This window comes from Oncorhynchus keta, chromosome 35 (genome assembly GCF_023373465.1).
Source record: "Oncorhynchus keta strain PuntledgeMale-10-30-2019 chromosome 35, Oket_V2, whole genome shotgun sequence".
NCBI classification, from domain to species: Eukaryota; Metazoa; Chordata; class Actinopteri; order Salmoniformes; family Salmonidae; genus Oncorhynchus; species Oncorhynchus keta.
Genome location: NC_068455.1, coordinates 32848536 through 32868219, shown reverse-complemented (window position 1 = coordinate 32868219; position 19684 = coordinate 32848536). Strand labels below are relative to the sequence as shown.

Genomic DNA, 19684 nt, shown 5'->3' with positions numbered 1-19684 from the left:
GCTCAAGGGAACTCCCAGGACATCCCTCCCTGACCACCCTCAACTTCTCCTCTCTGCCCAGCTGTCCCCCAGAGTGTTGCCCTCCCTCAGTGGGGCTCACTCTGCAGGGAAGTGCTAATGGGCCATGGGCCTGTCTGTGGACACACAGCCTGGTGGTAAAGTTTACAATGTGCTCACACCTCGGACCTCCATCAGACCCAGATGGCGTGTGTTGTCCAGAGGAAATGGGACTTTAAATAAACCCCAGCTGAAGTGGCTCTTTGGGGGTCATGTTGAATGGAGTCTTATAAGTGGATCATCACATGCCTGTACACTGAGGTCAATTTGGCACTGCTGGATCCTTCACCCCTCAAACGTTGCTTTGCAAGTAAACTAACAGGATTAAATCAGGGTCTTTTGAACAGAAGTGTCTTTTAAAACTTTGAATCTCTTTCAACCACTTTCTCCTTCACTTATTGGTATTGGAATGAGGGTGCAGTGCAGAGAAATGTTTCCCTTGTCCCCCAATTCAGTCTTATCACTGTAAATTACAAGGTTTGTTTTTGAGTTCTCAGGTATCTACTCCAGAATGAGTTGGTGGGAAATTATAGTGTGAATGTATATAATTGACAGTTGCGATTTACCTGTTTCCTTGTCAGGAACCAGGTAACTGAAATGGAAGAATGCACATTAAACAAGTTTACAGTGAACTTTCAAATATTTAAGAACAGGTCTGAAGGATAAGCGGTGTCTTAGGAAAAAATGTCAACCACAAACAGTTTCACTTGTAAGCACGAGTTCTCCAAACTTACCAACAACTAGCTAGATCTCTGACTTTGACATTTCGTGTGGAATGCAGGTTCAGGTTATGTGTGCTCAGCCTCAGTCACTGCTGCTATTCGGGTTTATTTACTGACCTCCAAGCTAATCATTAACATCCCCTTTAATGTCCTTTTAGAGGTAAAAGTAAAGTGTAAATAAAACCAAGTCTAGAAGCAAGAAAGAGATTGCATACTGGTTAACTCTCCTCAACAATGTAGTATGATATTCAATTCTTAATTACAAAAGCCCAACTACAAAATGTAAAAAATAACAAGTTGTAATACAAATTTAAGAAGGAAATCAGAATCATTGTCTTGTCGCTAGTGATGATTCATGGCTATGGTATTGAGTTTTTCCTGTCCTTTAGTTGCAATGTGCACGATGATGATGATGTAGACTTATGACTAATCCTCAGCTTCAATCTCTGTGCATATGCTGCTTCCTGGGGAGGAGTCTTTCACCACAGCCAAGTGGGGAGGAGTCTTTCCCAAGGGGATAAACCCCAGACACCCCATGTTCCTTTTGTCTGATCTCTGTGGAGGAACTGATAACCCCGGCCAGGGTTGTATGGGTGTGTGTTAAAGGATGGAGGAATATTGGGGCATTGAAGCGGTCATTGAGATGTAGAGAGAAATGCCATTCTTGGCTTTATCCTATAGCAAAACAGGGTGAAACCAAGCCCTTGACTCTGAAAGGATCAGATAACCGATATAAGGGGCACCTTCGGATCCACAGGAGATTTTTCCTGTGAGTGAATGACAACATACAAAAAGTAGTCATCGTTCAATTAGAGGGTTGGATTTTCCAGTTTGGCTTGAGGAGGTCCCCTTTATGCTAGAAGGGATTCTCCGCTAGATATTCAGATTATGAATGCACAGTCAAGAGAAACCGATGTGAAGAAATCAAGACTGCCTTGCAGCAGTTATTCAGGAACGTAAATATCGTGCTCATGGACATGTGAACTGTAAATTCCTCAAGTATTTCTACAACTTGTTTTGACAGGGTTTAACATGATCTTGGATTATAACTATTCTTATGAATCAAAGCATAACAAAGGGAACAAAATGTTCAAGTTCTTGGGATTTTACAACAAAAAGGTTGTATAATAAGCTGTCTGGCATGGCAGTTTGCCATTTTGTGAGCCCTTGCCTCAACGGTGTGAATAAGATCCGATATTTATTCTGTGTCCAGCAGAGTGCTCTGTAGTTTCAGTCAATGCCTGGTACAAAATCACAAGGCCTTGTTGGACATGATTCACCTTCTTCAATAATCACGCAGCTTCATTTGATACATGAGTCAGGATGATTTAGAAGAACAACTATATGAATTAGTACTAACAGAATAGGTGGGGCCACATTGGTGCCTGCTTAGGAGGAAGGACACACACAATGAAGGGACTTTTATATATGGTTAATTTTCATCCTGGCGAACACCATGCCACTTGCATGCAAATATCAGACCGCAACAGGAAATGAGTCCAGGGATCAGGAGAACTGTATAACACTATGGTGTTGGAGACCGAGTGCCTCCTCATGCTCTCAACCTCTTTAGAGCGCGAAGAGGACATATTCCTCTGTTTTCAAAGGTGCCCATGCAACTAGAGGAGGGAGAGGGATTTGCATTCTGGATGTTGGAGACGGACACTCATGTTCCTCTGTCCTAGCTCCTGATTTGGTTAGAAACATTCAAGGATGATTATGGGTCACTTGTAATGGAGAGGGTTTCCTATCAAACAACATAAGGATTATGATGACTACCAAGTATCCATTATGCGTTCCACTTTTGTTCATAAGTAAACATCTGACTGGATGTGAGGGGTGCTAGCTGCAGATGTAGAGTCATAGGGGTGTGTCTGGCACAGAGGGAAGGTGCTCACTCATCAGATGAAAGTTTCCCCGACTCTACTGCGGTTCAGTAGATTGGAGGTGAGCAGAAGGGAGTTTATACTTACATGCCTAATAAGGGTGGGATGTCTCAGACTTAGGACAACATTGGAATTTCTCACCTTCGTCATCGTGAGGACCTGGGTGGTGAGGACCTGGGTGGTGAGGACCTGGGTGGTGAGGACCAAGTCACTGCACTCTTTTGTTAAAGGTATGTCCAGAGATTCTACAAAGTACGTTTCATTTGAATATTTGTTCTGAGGTGTATTTTTCAATTTCTAAGATATTATTAGAAACTCTATCAAAAGTATAATTGTCATGGTTTAATCCCAGTTTTAGTTTAGTTTCAACATCACTATGGCTCGATTTAGGCCCTTCTGTTATCTTGTGGTTTTTTTTATACCCTTTAGTTATTTATTATCTGACATCTTTGCATTGAGTCCTTTTAACCTATGTAATCAGTTCCTCCTATGGAAGGCGGGACATGTTGTGTAATGTGTCTTAGATAGAACTGTCTAAGAGCTCTGAGTCTCTCCATAGCAACTGCTTTGACTGGGCTGTAAATATAGCCCATGAGGAAAAACAACCCGTTGTCCAATGTAGAATTTACATATGAACATGGAAGCCAGAGCAGGTTGGTTTGCAAACGTCCACATGTCAATCTCGCAATGTTTTGAAACCGACAGGTAATGCAGTCTTCTCAGTGATGTGAACAAAAGTTGTTGTTGGAAAAAGAAAAAAGCTTCCTGATGGGAATTAATCCTATTGTATCACAGGGACCATGTGAGAAAATTAGGGATTATTTCTCATATTTGATTTATAGTGCTCTTTGACAAGACAGACAAATGTCATGCTGTCAGTGAAATGTCCCATTGAGGGATGTCTTTACTGAGAGACAATGTGCATGCTCAGTGTGAAGGTGAACAACAAGGTGTTGTCAGAACAACATCCTTGTCAGAACTACAGTACATGTCTACTTTATTTGGTACTGTATGTCGTTGACATCAATCTTGTCATCACAAACAGACAGGGTCATATGAGTTTTATGGTGTCAACCTGACGAATGAAAGCTGAAATGGAAACATCTGTAGATTACACCTGTTCTAGACTGTCTGATTACTCAGTGACCCTTCAGAACGTCTCGCCTTCATCTCAGTCTGTGGAAATACCATACTAGTGTTCAAAGCCAGGGGCTGCTGTACTCGCCATAAATTACCAGGGCCAAAAGTATCTTAAGGATAACTTCATCATTAGAACCATTTTTTCTAACAATGAATTTAGCATTAAGATGCTTTCAGGAAAACGGGCCCAGAGCTCTTCTTCCAACTAGACCTGGTTTGGCTCAAAGAGAAATCTCATGGACCTGTAATTCTCATTTGTTAAGATGCCTGACATTGTTCAGTAGTCAAAAACATGCAGGCCCCATTCCCATAGATGATACTGTTGAACAGTGTTCTAATAAGTTGAACTATAGCTTCCCTGGGGCCGGGCTGTGGACTCCAAGAAGTAACAGAGGTCATGCTTGTGGCATTTACATTCAGTAGTCTGTGAAGTTTAATTTTGGTTTAATAGGCTGAAGCAACCAGGAATTCAAATAATTACAGTTAGGGGTTCAGAATGAATACAGCAGGCATGTCAGCTATTTTACCTCAACAGGGTGAAACAGCCCATAATACTCCGTTCAGACAGAAGCAGTTGATCAGATGTAAATCCCTTGTGTGTTACAATGTGACTTATTTTTTACTCATTCCTCAATAGCCACCATCGAAGCAGTGTTACCCATGCAGAGGAAAGGAAACAACTACTCCAAGGCTCAGAGCGAGTGCCATTTGAAACGCTATTAGCGCGCGCCAACTAGCTAGCCATTTCACTTCGGTTACACCAGCCTCATCTCGGGAGGCTTGAAGTCATAAACAGCGCAATGCTTGACGCACAACGAAGAGGTGCTGGCAAAACGCACGAAAGTGCTGTTTGAATGAATGTTTACTTGTCTGCTTCTGCCTACCACCGCTCAGTCAGATACTTGTATACTCAGTCAGATTATATGCAATGCAGGACACGCTAGATAATATCTAGTAATATCATCAACCATGTGTAGTTAATAAGTAATATTTTACTTTAAGATACGTTTAATGCTAGCTAGCAGCTTACCTTGGCTTACTGCATTCGCGTAACAGGCAGTCTCCTTGTGGAGTGCAACGAGAGAGAGGCAGGTCATTATTGCGTTGGACTAGTTAACTGTGAGGTTGCAAGATTGGATCCCCCGAGCTGACAAGGTGAAAATCTGTCGTTCTGCCCCTGAACGAGGCAGTTAAACCCACCGTTCCTAGGCCGTCATTGAAAATAAAAATGTGTTCTTAACTGACTTGCCGAGTTAAATAAAGGTATATATACATATATACAAAAATTGGCGCACTAAAATACCAGAATGACCTATTTATTTTTACATTATTATTTTTTTAATTTTTAGTTTTCATAACAATCGGAAATCGGCCCTAATTAATCGGCCATTCCAATAAATCGGTCGACCTCTAATCTGCTCCGGATTAAGATTCATCCATGTCTGCAGAAAGAATGGGGTGACTTTGAAAATCTATTTTGGTTATTGAACTACAATAAGTAAAGTGGATTTACACCCAGTAACAGTATTGCGGTAATTTCAGAATTGGGTCTTGGATCTGTACTACACATAAATGCAAAGTCATGAATGTCATTCTCTTCGTGGTGATGTATCCTAAATAGGTACACAAAGATAGAAACATGCAATATCCTCCTCTGCATATCTGGGTACTATTCTACACACTGGCTATTATTTTAATGACCTCCGACAACAAACTACACCAATTTTGGTTGGTCCGGACCAATCAGATGTACAGTACATAAGTGTACTCAACTCTAGTGTGATCTACTGTTTCCTGTACTGAACTACTGTACAGGTCTGTCCTGTGCTTTGCTTTGCTTTGCTGTACTGTGCTGTCCAAACTTGTGAAACATACACGTCTATGATTTGGTCCAGAATGGAAAAAATCTGAACTACTCATGGCCGCCTATGTTTGGGCTAAATTTATGGCCGGTCCAGATGTCTGTAGACGTTGAAATCCAGGCCAGGGTGGGCTGACCACATTTCAATTACTTTTCAACATCCATGGACATACGATGTCGGTCAGTGCTCAGTGGATGAGGATTCTGGCTAGAGTAAATGGAAAGGGAGGGGGCTCATGGGTAGGTGTCAGTAAGAGCCAGGAAAGGTGACCTTAATTGGAACGAGGGAGGGCTTGTCCATACTTTACACACTCTTGCATTGACCACCAGATGAGAAAGAAAATGGTTATCAGCTGAACATAACAGTATACCAGTGGAAGGGAGGACAGTAGCAGGTGACCCAACTGTGGTTTGTGACTATGATTTTCCCATTGTAGCCAATTGAAATACAGAAATTGTTCCATTTTTCATTAATTCTGTTACTGATTTGGTAACAGAATTTCACATTTTAATAACGGATATCAGTAAAAACAAGAACTAATCAATAGTCCTATCTTTGTGTTACTTCTGTGAATTTTCATTGTCCTCCCTCCTAATGAGGGAGAGAAATTAGAAAATATCTTCGATATGTGGGTTTTTGGTAACAGAATTTCAAAGCAATGTTTGTTAAACCAACAGAAGGCAGCAACAAATCTCCTAAACTAAATATGTGTTGATATAAGTTGGTAAGGGTCTTTACTTCAACATTGGGTTTTGATGTATTTCTAATGCCTTTTAAGACTTTTTCTGGTAGATGGTTTCTAAGACTCCTTTTCCATTTATTTGTAGAAATCAAAGCCTTTGTCTGATTTTCTTTGGATGGAACAGGGTTGAGACGTGAACAAAAATATTACTATAATATGTAAGTATGACCGGGAGACCCATGAGGCGGCGCACATTTAGCTCGCCGTTGTCCGGGACGGTTTGGCAGGCCAGGATTTCCTTGTCCCATCGCGCTCTAGCGACTCCTTGTGGCAGGCCGGACATCTGCAAGCTGACCCCGGTCATCAGTTAGACTGTTTCCCCCTACACATTGGTGCGGCTGGCTTCCAGGTTAAGCGAGCAGTGTGTCAAGAAGAAGTGCGTGTTTTGGAGGATGCGTGGCTCTCGACCGTCGCCTCTCCCGAGTCCATAGGGGAGTTTCAGCGATGGGACAAGAACACAACTACCAATTGGGGAGAAGTAGGGGTAAAAGTACAACAAATAGTACAACAAATATATTTAACTCTGCATGAGGCAAATGGTCACACCAGATACTGACTGGTTTTCTGATCCATGCCAATACCTTTTTTTAGAGGTATCTGTGACCAACAAATGCACGTCGTCTGTATTCCCAGTCATGAAAAATCTTTAGATTTGGTCCTAATGAATTTATTTCAATTGACTGATTTCCTTATGAACTGTAAGTCAGTAAAATCATAGAAAACGCAACATGTAACAATTTCAATTTTTGTTCAGTGTGTATATTCCTTCATTTAAAAAAATACACTAACCTTTTATTTGACACCCAATTTAACAGGTTCCTATGAACTTCACATGTTGGTTCTCATGTGTCCTCTTTTTAGATGGAAATTACCCTTACCAAGCCTTTGTGACTGAGCTAAAGCCTGAGGGTGTGGGAGTCTGTGCTGCCATCTCTTGGATTGAATAATATTGTGGATATAAAGTAGTCTACTACAGTGGGGCAAAAAAAGTATTTAGTCAGCCACCAATTGTGCAAGTTCTCCCACTTAAAAAGATAAGAGGCCTGTAATGTTCATCATAGGTACACTTCAACTATGACATACAAAATGAGAACAAAATCCAGAAAATCACATTGTAGGATTTTTTATTAATATATTTGCAAATTATGGTGGAAAATAAGTATTTGGTCACCTACAAGCAAGATTTCTGGCTCTCACAGAAGAGGCTCCTCTGTCCTCCACTTGTTACCTGTGTTAATGGCACCTGTTTGAACTTGTTATCAGTATAAAAGACACCTGTCCACAACCTCAAACAGTCACACTCCAAACTCCACATAATTGTAGACATGCACCAGGCTGGGAAGACTGAATCTGCAATAGGTAAGCAGCTTGGTTTGAAGAAATCAACTGTGGGAGCAATTCTTAGGAAATGGAAGACATACAAGACCACTGATAATCTCCCTCGATCTGGGGCTCCACGCAAGATCTCAGCCCGTGGGGTCAAAATGATCACAAGAACGTTGAGCAAAAATCCCAGAACCACACGTGGGGACCTAGTGAATGACCTGCAGAGAGCTGGGACCAAAGTAACAAAGCCTACCATCAGTTACACACTACGTCGCCAGGGACTCAAATCCTGCAGTGCCAGATGTGTCCCCCTGCTTAAGCCAGTACATGTCCAGGCCCGTCTGAAGTTTGCTAGAGAGCATTTGGATGATCCAGAAGAATATTGGGAGAATGTCATATGGTCAGATGAAACCAAAATATAACTTTTTGGTAAACTCAACTCGTTGTGTTTGGAGGACAAAGAATGCTGAGTTGCATCCAAAGAACACCATACCTACTGTGAAGCATGGGGATGGAAACATCATGCTTTGGGGCTGTTTTTCTGCAAAGGGACCAGGACGACTGATCCGTGTAAAGGAAAGAATGAATGGGGCCATGTATCGTGAGATTTTGAGTGAACCTCCTTCCATCAGCAAGGGCATTGAAGATGAAACGTGGCTGGGTCTTTCAGCATTAAAATGATCCCAAACACAACGAAAGAGTGGCTTTGTAAGAAGCATTTCAAGGTCCTGGAGTGGCCTAGCTCGTCTCCAGATCTCACCCCCATAGAAAATCTTTGGAGGGAGTTGAAAGTCCGTGTTGCCCTGCAACAGCCCCAAAACATCACTGCTCTAGAGGAGATCTGCATGGAGGAATGGGCCAAAATACCAGCAACAGTGTGTGAAAACCTTGTGAAGACTTACAGAAAACGTTTGACCTCTGTCATTGACAACGAAGGGTATATAACAAAGTATTGAGGAACTTTTGTTATTGACCAAATACTTATTTTCCACCATAATTTGCAAATCAATTCATTAAAAATCCTACAATGTGATTTTCTGGATTTTCTTTCTCATTTTGTCTGTCATAGTTGAAGTGTACCTATGATGAAAATTACAGGCCTTAACTTTTTAAGTGGGAGAACTTGCACAATTGGTGGCTGACTAAATACTTTTTTGCCCTACTGTATGTATGCTATGCCTATAGACATCTTTAAAAGCTGTAACCTGCAGACCATCCAACTGAGAACAGGCCGCAGGGAGGTCAACACATGTAAATCTTCTTGCAAATCAGCCTCCAAATATTTACACAAAGCTTTGAATACTCCATGTGAAAGTATCTGTGTGTGTGTGTGTATATGAAGTCTCAATGGTGAAGATGAAAAATCAGCTGTTGCTTTGTCATGGCGTGTTGGTTGTCCTGTGATGGATGTGCATACTGTACACTTAACAGTTCCCCCTCATGAGTGAGGAAATGAGTGGTTCGTTCTGACACTCTCAGAGAAGAATGTACACATCTGTCTGAAGATGTTATGTTTTGAATACCTCAGCTCAGTAACCTACAGTTCTGTGTTCTGTCAGGACCACATGCATCACATTAAACTAGACTCAGGGCATATTCCCACACACTTCTCCCCTTCTGAGTATTAACAGGTCCCAGAGCAGTTATTTACCTGCAGCTATTGGCTCAGCCAGGGCCTGTAAATAGGCTGTTCAAGGATCCCCAGCTGACTCTGTATCTCAAGAGAATTGTTGCTATAATATGCTAAAGTATTACTGGAACTAAATTAGGTTTCTCATTGTAAACACTTTTTTTATGAGGGATGACATCTGGTCACCACCTGTATTCAGATGAAGTCAAATCGGTGTGTGTGTGTTCAGAATTGTGAGGTATCTCATCTGAACATCTGTAGAGCTGTGTTTACTGACATATTCATTTTGTTTCTCTGTTAGTGAAGGGACAGGTGTTGGTGTATGGCAGTGTGGGGGTGGAATCACAGTTGTATCACCCAGTGTGGGAGTTTATTGGTCATGGCAGCGTGGTGTGCAGGCAGGCCTGTGCCAGGGAAGATATGTTGATCCTCTGGGATCAGTATTAAATGTTTGCAGATGATGGAGAGACTGAGGCACCAGGATAGACCAGACACTGCCTTTTTAAGTTCTGAGCGGGAGTCTGATATGTTATACATACTGTATTGACACTATGTGAGGATTTCAACTTAATATAGGTACGTGAGATGAATGCCTATGGCCAAGTCATTAGCAGTCTTTTTTGCTATTTTGTCAGTCATGGTTTATGTCTGTGATGTACTAGAGATGGAGGTCATCACTGTCCTCTCTGGTAATCCTGCATCTGACTTCCTTATCCACAGAGGCCCAATGGAAACACTGCCCTGCGTCACAGTAGGCTTGCTAATTTAGCTCTAACCTTATTTCCAGACCCACATGTTTACCAGGGCTTTTCATTTGCATTCCTTAGCATTGCCTGCTACAATGAAGCCACTCCGCGTGTGGTTGATGGAATTGTACGGAGGAGCTCAAACCAATGGAGTGTGGGATCAGGCAAATATCGACTACCTTATATCTTCAGTGGGTACTCTGAGCAGGGAAAGAGAAGATTGGTGGTACTAGGGCAGTTGGTGACCTATTACCGCCACACCTGCGGAGACATGACCTCAGTCAATTTCCACGTGACTGTTTAGTCAATGTAACTAAGCTTCTCTAAGCTCTGATTCTGCTGATGGTCATTGGTAGCCTACCAAACTTGTTAACTGTCTGGTACTCGGCACTATATTATATTATTTCTCTAATCACTCTGACATCAATGCATATCGATCAAAAATCAAACACTTCATGAGAGCTCATTTTGCGCAACATTTCTATAGGCTACGCCTGCGTCAGAAAACTGAGTGATAGAGGCCATTTAAAAAGAGGATCCCATCAGATTTCTTTAGGATAGGCTAACTATATTTTATTTCTTAACTTTCCTAATATTTAAGCACATTGTTTGGCTTTACAACAGGAGTATAGCCTACCTGGCTGGCATGAAAATAAACCACTGGGAAAGAGTCCTCCATTTGCTGTTTAAGTGCATAGATGACATGTATATTTTTGCCCCCGGTGCATGATAATGCTTCATTCTAAATTAAAACTAATTTCACACACACATATATATTATTTAGTATATGTAAAGACTAGATTAAATCAAGAATAGTCTGATGGGTGACAATATTAGCCTATCGCTTGTGAATTATGTATTATCACTAGTGAATGATGCCCAGGCTGTGTGGAGTAAGGCAGACAGCTCATACTATGATTTGTTAAAGTAATAAAAAAAAATATATAGTCCCACACCTCATGTAGCCTGGCCAATATGTTTTGATAAGGTTTGTATCACAACTAAAGTGGCCAAATAACTTCTTCAAATGAAGCACATTAATCTACTTTACAACCGGTGAAGAGCCTAACTGGCATACATAGGTGGGGCATGATTTTCACTTTTGGGGAAGATCATTTTCACCATAAAAATGCACCTTTTTATAATAAAGCATTACATGCATAATCACATTTGTGGTAACTTTTGAGAATGGTGTTTTCCTGCTAAATGATTGCATTTTTGAACATTCGCCCTTATAGCCTACTGCCGTGTACGCATTGCTGCACTTATAATGTGAAGAAATGGCCTAATAGTTTATCAAAATTTAAGCTAAATGTTCTGATCTGTTGCATCAGTAAAAGTAATAATAATTCAAATGGATGCGAGTGGTGGTATTAATTTGGGATCTCTCGCATCCCACAACTGTCCCAGAGTATGTTTTGGAATATTTATTTCTCGCACGGGTCAATTGACCAATGGAATAAGTAAACTTTTGTACTATGGGGGATAGTAGATTGAAATAGGCTAGTGCTATTTGCTGTTCGTTAGGCCTAGTCATCTTGTTGTGGACAGTTCTAACATATTCAATATGCATCTTGGAATTAAATAAGGACGCGCGCAGTTGCTTCTCTGTCTTCACTTGTAGCCTACTTCGGAGTAGAGATTGATGCCTGTGAGAAGAACCTGATCAGGTGACGGGCATTGGCTAATAAGAATTGAGATATCTGAGCAAGATGTGAGAGGTTCTTCGGGATATGCAGCAGGAAGAAGGGAATTATTATATTCAGCCCAAGGGCACAAAGGCTACTGGCCACAAAAGGTATGTTTTTTTTTTTTTCTGTTTTTTTGGGGCATTACAGCCACACTAGGGGTATGCCGTTGGGAAATTCAAAGCATTGTCAAGTGTGTGCAGCCTATGCAAGAAACAAAGCAGAGCTCATGCCTTTCATGCGTCTTTTTTCAAATCATCATTAGTTGTGTCATGCAGCCTTAGAATGTATTAAAAATCTGAACATTTAGCCCAACATTTGTATCACAACTGAAGTTGCATAAATAGCTCTAAATTAAGCATAGCTTTTTTTAACCACTCAACACAGAATAGCCACATGTGCGCACTTCCTCAAATTGTTTGGAGAAAATATCCTTCATATTTTATTCAGCTATTTCAATTGTGTTCTTCATACTATAAAATAATGCCACTATAAAATGCCATTCTAAGCAAATCTTATCTGCTTAATGAACTGGTGTAGCCCATAGCCAGGTCAGGATCTAACATAAGGACAACTCAGTGAAAGCTATTCTGTTCTTCTGAAGTAGGCTACATTTTCTTCATAATGTTTCTTTAGACCTGTCTAAAATAAATTAATGGATTTATTGTGAAGGTGTAGGCTATATTATATGGCTTTATTAGACTTTTTCAAATGTAGATATTCCAAAGCCCTGCATCAGTGGCTTGTAGGCTGTGTGGAAGCCAGGAGATGCTAAATATGTTTGTTAATTAATGGTCAATTACCGTCAGACCAGCAGTTATTCTACTTGACAATCACCGGTTGACAATTTCATGACTGCCACAGCCCTAGGTGGTACAGTTTACTGTTGCTGGCTTTCTCTCTCTTATCCCTGGCCCCGGTACTAATGCCCTAGACCTTCCACATCTCTTACATCATTTTTATTATTTTATGGCCCATCTTACTGCCATGGCTTGTCATGATGTTGATGAGCCTAATGTTGAGACACCATTATTTACTAATTCTGTAAAGAAACATACTATGTAAAGATTGAATTAGCCTAGGACAGGTCATATAATTTGCGCTCCACTTGTAGAACTGAGTGGCTTGGAAACTCGTTAGGATTTGTTATTAGACCTGGAGATGTTTTGACTGTCATTACTCCTCCAGTCATGACAGTCTGGGCATTGACGTCAGCACAGAGGTGATAGGGAGGGAGGCCTTGGCGGCTGGCTCTTAGAGCAGGCGAGGTAGTAATTTTCCCAGCCCAAAGTAAATGGGGAAAGGAGGAGCTTCTGTCTGAGTAGATACTACAACAGAAACTCCTAGTGGTCTGAGTTCAACATCCTACTGTACTATTACTCCCTGTAAGTAGTACTATTTCATGGTTTTGTAACTACTCTAAACAGCTTCTATGAAGTGGTCAACCCTTGTTTGCATGCTCACCCCTTCACTCTCTGAGACTTGGCATGCTTGAGTCTGGTGTTGTAGACGAGCCCTGTGGTAGATTGTAGAGGCTGGCGTGTAGCACATAATGACTGCACCTGCATTCTAGGCCTGATGAGCTCACCCCTGATTCATGGAAACTTGAGGATGCCAGGAGGAGGAAGGCATGTGGCTTGTGTAGAAACCTGTGTGTTTGCTCTTCACTCACTTCTACAGTGATGGTGTGATTCACCAGAGTTGACTGGCAACATCCAGCAGACTGTCTATATATAACCTATGTAGAGGGGGAGAGACTTGTTTTGTTTCCTGTATATGTTGATTCCACAAATTTGACTTATGACCTCAAAGAGCTCTTCTTTCATCTCCAATACTTTCTAATAATAATTTTTCTACATTTATTATACCTCAAAGGTGAAATGTTCAAGTATATCACTGTTGTGATACCATCCTTACTATATAGACAGGCCCTCCCTCAGTTCTGAAGTCATTTGGGTCATTGGTAACAGATCACATCTCCGGTCAAATGGCCTGCTGCCCGATGTGCCTAATGACAGATCCATGTTATAAGATGTGGGATGTCTGCTAATGAAGCATATTTTATGACTGCCTTATCGATTTCATAAAGAATTTGTTAACACAGTTGACTCCATGAAGTAAGTCTGTATTAACGCCATCTCTCTGTCCTCACTTGGCAATATCCCTGGCCCAATCACTGCTGTGACCAATAAGGGGTTTGTTCTCCAGATGGCTCCGTTTATTGGTTTCAAGTTCAGTGGCAAGAATATAATAGTTTTAAATGGTGCAAAATGCATTTTGACCTTTTACCTTCCAAATACTTTCTGAAATAAACCACTGTGACTTTATGTATTTGGGGAAAGTTTGTGGTGAATATTCCCAATCCGGACCGGAAGGATGTGACACTGAATACGAATTCCATTTTTCTTGATTTGAGAAGTAGCTCCATAAACAAGACTCTGGTTCCCACTCCCCTATTTTCTCCCGATCGGTTTTTCCTCTATTTTTTTTCTAAGCCACTACCAGTCAGGGAGGGTGGAGGAAATGGCTGGGTTTTCCAGAGAATGTGGAGTGCTGTAACTGGGGCAAGTCAGTAATGATTTGAGAAATCCCCTTCACAGTAAAGCACTCCTCCTCAGGCTGGACACTGGGTTCATAATGTCATGGATCATTAATCACTCATCGTTGTACAGTATTTGATTCAATGGATCTAAAATGTATTGTAAGGTCCTGATAACAATCTTGTTGATCTATTTTCTGCCCATGAACCCTGCATATGAACTCACCTTTCTCTCTTCTCTATCAGAATCTCCTCGGTTGTACTCTGCCGTCTCCGTCAGTGATTGTCATGAGCGACCAGACGGCTACAGCCAGCTGTGTGCTGACCCTTCGGAGGGAGAGGCTAAGCGTCCAGTGAGCCTGGTGTCCACTCTGTCCTCTGGCTCCTCCAGGGACAGCCACAGCCTCTACGGCAGTACCACGGCCATCCCCTCCTCCACACCACCTCCCCCCAGTAGAGAGGACATTGACCTGGAGCTCAGCCCTGCAAAGGGAGCCAGGGAGCAGCCACAGGTCCAGCTACAGGGCCTCAGCCAGGGGGGGACCAGAGACCAGTGGCAGAGCCACAGCCAAACCAGGTCCCAGTCCAACACCTCCAACAGGAGAGCGTTTGCACCTCTGACCCCAACCTCACCCTTTGCCACTGAAGCCATGGCGCCCAACCCCAAGCTCAGCTACGTGGACCGTGTGGTCATGGAGATCATTGAGACGGAGCGCATGTATGTCAGGGACCTTCGCAGCATCGTGGAGGTGAGTCGCCTTGACCATCCATTCAGTTCTAGTTAATAGGACTGAGGCTTGACCTGACTCTATGCAATAGTGTTTTCACTATATGATATAGTGTAAGTTAATAGGTATTTCAGAGTGTTTCTCTTGGAATGGTATGTAGCAATGACTTAATGTCTGTACCTCCCTAATATGGAGCTGATTTACTGGAGTTAGCCAGAGACTAAGGAATGGGAGAGTAAATAAGGTTCTCCGTTTTCCAAGTGACTGCTTGCCTTGTAGCCACATGTGTCTGCTACCTATAAAATATTCTAGGGTTGATTGTTTTACCAGGATGTAGTTTGATTTCCTGGTGAAACTGTTCCCTGCGTATTTTGTAACAGGCATTTTCGGCGGTGGAAAAAGTACCCAATTGTCATACTAAAAGTAAAGATACCTTAATAAAATATTACTGAAGTGAAAGTCGCCCAGTAAAATACTACTTGAGTAAAAGTTTTAAAGTATTTGGTTTTAAATATCCTTAACTATCAAAAGTCGATGTAATTGCAAAAATACATTTTAAGGATCAAAAGAAAAAGTGTACATTTTCGAACCGCTTATATTAAGCAAACCAGACGGCACATTTTTTTTTTTTTTTTTTAATTTACGGATAGGCAGGGGCACACAATGACATGCAGAGATTATTTACAAACAAAGCATTTTTGTTTAGTGAGTAGGGGTGATCTCTTGATAAGTGTGTGAATTGGACCATTTTCCTGTCCTGCTAAGCATTCTAAATGTATGAAGTACATTTTCTTTAGGAATATAATGAAGTAAAAGTTGTCAAACATAAAAAGTTAAGTACAGATACCCCCAAAAATTACACTTATGTACTTTAAAGTATTCTTAAGTGCTTTGCACCATTGCATTTTCATAATCTGATAGAAAATACCATGTAGCCTGTAAAACCAGCGGATTAGGATTCCAATGTGACTGATACGTTTTTAAACTGATGTATGTAATGCACTCTGTTTACATTACTGTGAATGCATACAGCTCTGAAACTTGGATCTCGTTATCTTCTCAGGTCTTGAGTTCGAAAGCAAAATCAGGGCTAAGAAACAAAGCACCTCTTTCAAGGCAGAACCTCTCCCCTGATGAGCTTGGTCATAGATATTAACGGATGCTTCTAACGTCATCTCCTGGTTGTGGGAAATGGGACAGAGATGATTTCTTCCTCTCCACATTTAAGTAAACTGACCTCTTATCATGACTGCTGGCTTTGTAGTCTGAAAACAACTGCCAACTGTGCAGATCAGCCTTACCTATTGGCCCCTTCAGGTTGGGGTAATTCTCCTCTTTGGATTAGTACTGACCATAGGGATGGTGGCTTGAGAGCCCTGTAGCGTACAGGTTATAATGTCTTCAACACATGACGCAGACAGGTCAGAGGTCGTGTGTTACTGGCCCTCTTCACCTTGTCTCTGTGTGGCGGACTGTGCTGCTGGCGCCTGGCCTAGGAGGTGTTGGAGGGTGATATGCTCTGACTGAGCCCTTGCTGCTGCAGCAGTAGCCAGAGTAATCACGCAGTCCTGCTCCTGACAAACACTCCCACACTGCCTCAGGACTTCCAACTAGCCCTGCCTAGCTGCCTGCTTCATTGCAACCTAAACTAGGATACGGAGCTTTCCGACCTCTTACAGACAACAGCCAACAAAAACACAGCCATCACAATGCCAACTGAAGAAACATAGCAGAGTAGCAACTGTTTTTTTTTCCCCACATAATGTTGTGGTGGAGGAAACTCTTTGAACAATCCCAAATCTAAATTCAGCATTTCAATGACTTGCTCTGCAGTGGCATCTTGTCGTGCACGTTTCAGTTCCAGAATCTCCTTTTCCAGGATGTGAAGCTTGGCATTTCAGTGACATATTTGATGCATCTGTTTGTCCTGCTACTGTCGCTTATGATGTCGACACTACACCCGGGAAGCTGTTAGTTTATCCGGCAGAGAGCAGACACTGTCTAGGAACATGCCTCTCCACACCACCTACTGTGTGCCGCATCTGGGGAAAGCAGAAACCTCCTTATCTCAGCTCTTAGAACAGCTGTGTGACACAGGTGGAATCGCACCTTCACTTACACCTCAACAGATATGCTATCGCACCTTCACTTCCACCTCAACAGATATGCTATCGCACCTTCACTTCCACCTCAACAGATATGCTATCGCACCTTCACTTCCACCTCAACAGATATGCTATCGCACCTTCACTTCCACCTCAACAGATATGCTATCGCACCTTCACTTCCACCTCAACAGATGTGCTGAGGGTCAAAATCTCTCTGTTTGGAGTACTGCAAGCTTCCATAGTCTTCCTCTCATCAATTTTCACTAGGTCATCTCTATTTCATTACATGTGCCACTTATGACTTCCCAGATGTCACTCTAAATGGCTCTTCCCCTCCCCCTAGGGTGCACTACCCTTTTATAAGCCTAGACCTAACGTTGTTCTGACAGCAGGCTGTACATATGTTTGCAGGCTGTATGTGGTCAGTAGGGGGCCTCGGTGTGGCTGGTGTTAGTGGTGCTCAAGACTGGGACTGTGAGACGCCCTGCTGAAAGACAGTCGGCATTGCTGTCACTGGACGGGAATGCTTCCACTATGAAATGGTTTAGTTCAGTGTGTGGTGAGAAGGGATGACTACTTCACACTGCACTGACGGGGCTCGGGTTCTGTGTGTGCACGTGTGTTTGCGTATACGAACAGTCAAACACTGTTTGATTTTTTTTCTTCTGCGAGTGCGTGTCTGCTTGCAAGACAGTTGAGTTATGTAGTTGTCTGTATTTGGTGCGTTTCTATAAGGAACACCAGTGTGTTACTGGGTGAGAGGGGAAGCATCAGCCATTCCTAGCATCTACTCTGACTAATGTGCCTCTGTTTCAGTTCTATTCAAATCGAGTAGTCCTGCCACCAGATGGGAGAGGGGCCATGGGAGGAGAACACTGTGTGCTGGTCTGATGGACTTTTACAGAACTACTGCCAGAGGGTCAAACTACCCTCCAGTAACAAGGAATAACTCCTTAAAAGGACCATTGAAACGTTACAACAGAACCAATTGGATTTGAACCCATTGATCCTGAGTCATACAGTGTTGTTTTAATGGACAGCAGATGGGCATCATCCTATGTGGTCTTTTTTAGCCTGGTCATAAGTGCAAACAGGATGTGCAGTAAACTGAAACATTGAAGCAGAATCCACCACCAGCCAACAGCATAGGCGCATGTTAGTTTCTCTATACACAAGCTCTCTCTACTGGAAACTATTTGAAATTGCAGTTTAGACTGAAAATACACACACACACACAGGATATTTGGTTTTTCATAGGGAAAATAGCACCTGCAGTATAACCATAGTCTTGTTGTTTATTTAGGATTACCTGGCTCACATCATAGACATGGACAACCTTCCCATTCAACCAGACCAGGTTTCTTCCTTGTTTGGGAATATAGAGGACATCTATTTGTTTAACAGGTAAGCCTCAGACACCTGTCAACGCCCCGTGTTCTTCCAAAATGACAAGGCAAATTAACTGTAACTGCATGTATGCGTTTCTTTTTAAAGACAGTCTACACAAAAACAACTTGGTACACGTTTAACCTTCATTACACTCAACTTGAAGCATACATTGGGGAGACATTGCCATTTCAGTGGAATGCTGTTTTGACAGAGAGGGATTCAAAGGATTCCTGGCAAGAGCTCTGTTTTATGGCTGTGTTGGAGAGTTTGACCTCAAAACAGATTTAGACCGATAGAGGAAAATATGGCTAACCAACACCAAACACACAGATTGGCCCAGAACACAGCAGATTGGGATCAGTTACGCATTAGACAAATGACATTATGGCTGTATGTGTCCACTCTGCTGCAGATGCTATCAGGACCACCACCCACTCTGTGCACCCGATAGACAACATATGTTGTTCGGATGATCCTATGTAAATGTATCGTGTCAGTATATGCTCACTAAGCCTCATGCCAAAAGAGAAGAGCCACAAACATCCCTATGCTCTGTCAGGTTCCTCCCCACATGCTCCCCAATCATAGTCTAATGCCATAGAAACCAAATGGTGAAAAAAAAAGGATCCGATGCCTTTTCTAATGCAATTTCTACCAGCGTAGTCTTCTAAAATAGAGGTTTTGATTGGTGTTTGTTGTTTCATCTACAGCAAGGGGAGTTTCATATATACGTCCCCCTGACTCTCCTACAGAATCAATATACAATGTGTTTACAGTCCTTTAGAAAGTAAATGAAGTGTGTCTGTTAGAATGGATTATTAGGATGTTGTCTGATCGAGACACTGCACACTACGCATCATCTCGGCTAAACGCTGTGACTGAGTCGTGCCAATTAGCAGGAAGTGCCCAGGGGGAGCAAATTACTGATGCGCAAGAGGCAAGCGTACTTCTACAGCACTGGTTTGAAAACATGTGCAACACTGATGCACTCTCCCAAGGTGATTGAGGACAGATTCATTCAAGCAGAAACTGTACGAACCTCTGCATAGACATGGAATGGCATTCTGTTATCTGTATTGTATTGGAGACTGACGGTCTCATGCAGACAGTTCATTGTCATA

At 42.2% G+C, this 19684-nt stretch overlaps 1 protein-coding gene across 5 annotated transcripts in view; it reads left to right on the top strand.

The window, feature by feature from the left end:
• The window catches only part of LOC118368367 (pleckstrin homology domain-containing family G member 3-like), a 47203-nt gene that overhangs the window by 15362 nt on the left and 12157 nt on the right, over nt 1–19684 (top strand). For 3 of the 5 annotated variants that reach the window (XM_035752409.1, XM_035752410.1, XM_035752408.1), the window contains exons 1-3: nt 2670–2895; nt 14585–15087; nt 18478–18578. In XM_035752409.1, coding sequence (XP_035608302.1) covers nt 2685–2895; nt 14585–15087; nt 18478–18578 — 815 coding nt within the window. In that variant the 5' untranslated portion in view covers nt 2670–2684. Of the gene's footprint in view, nt 1–2669; nt 2896–14584; nt 15088–18477; nt 18579–19684 lie in introns of those variants that run through there. The other 2 variants (XM_035752414.1, XM_035752411.1) reach the window with 1 other exon arrangement.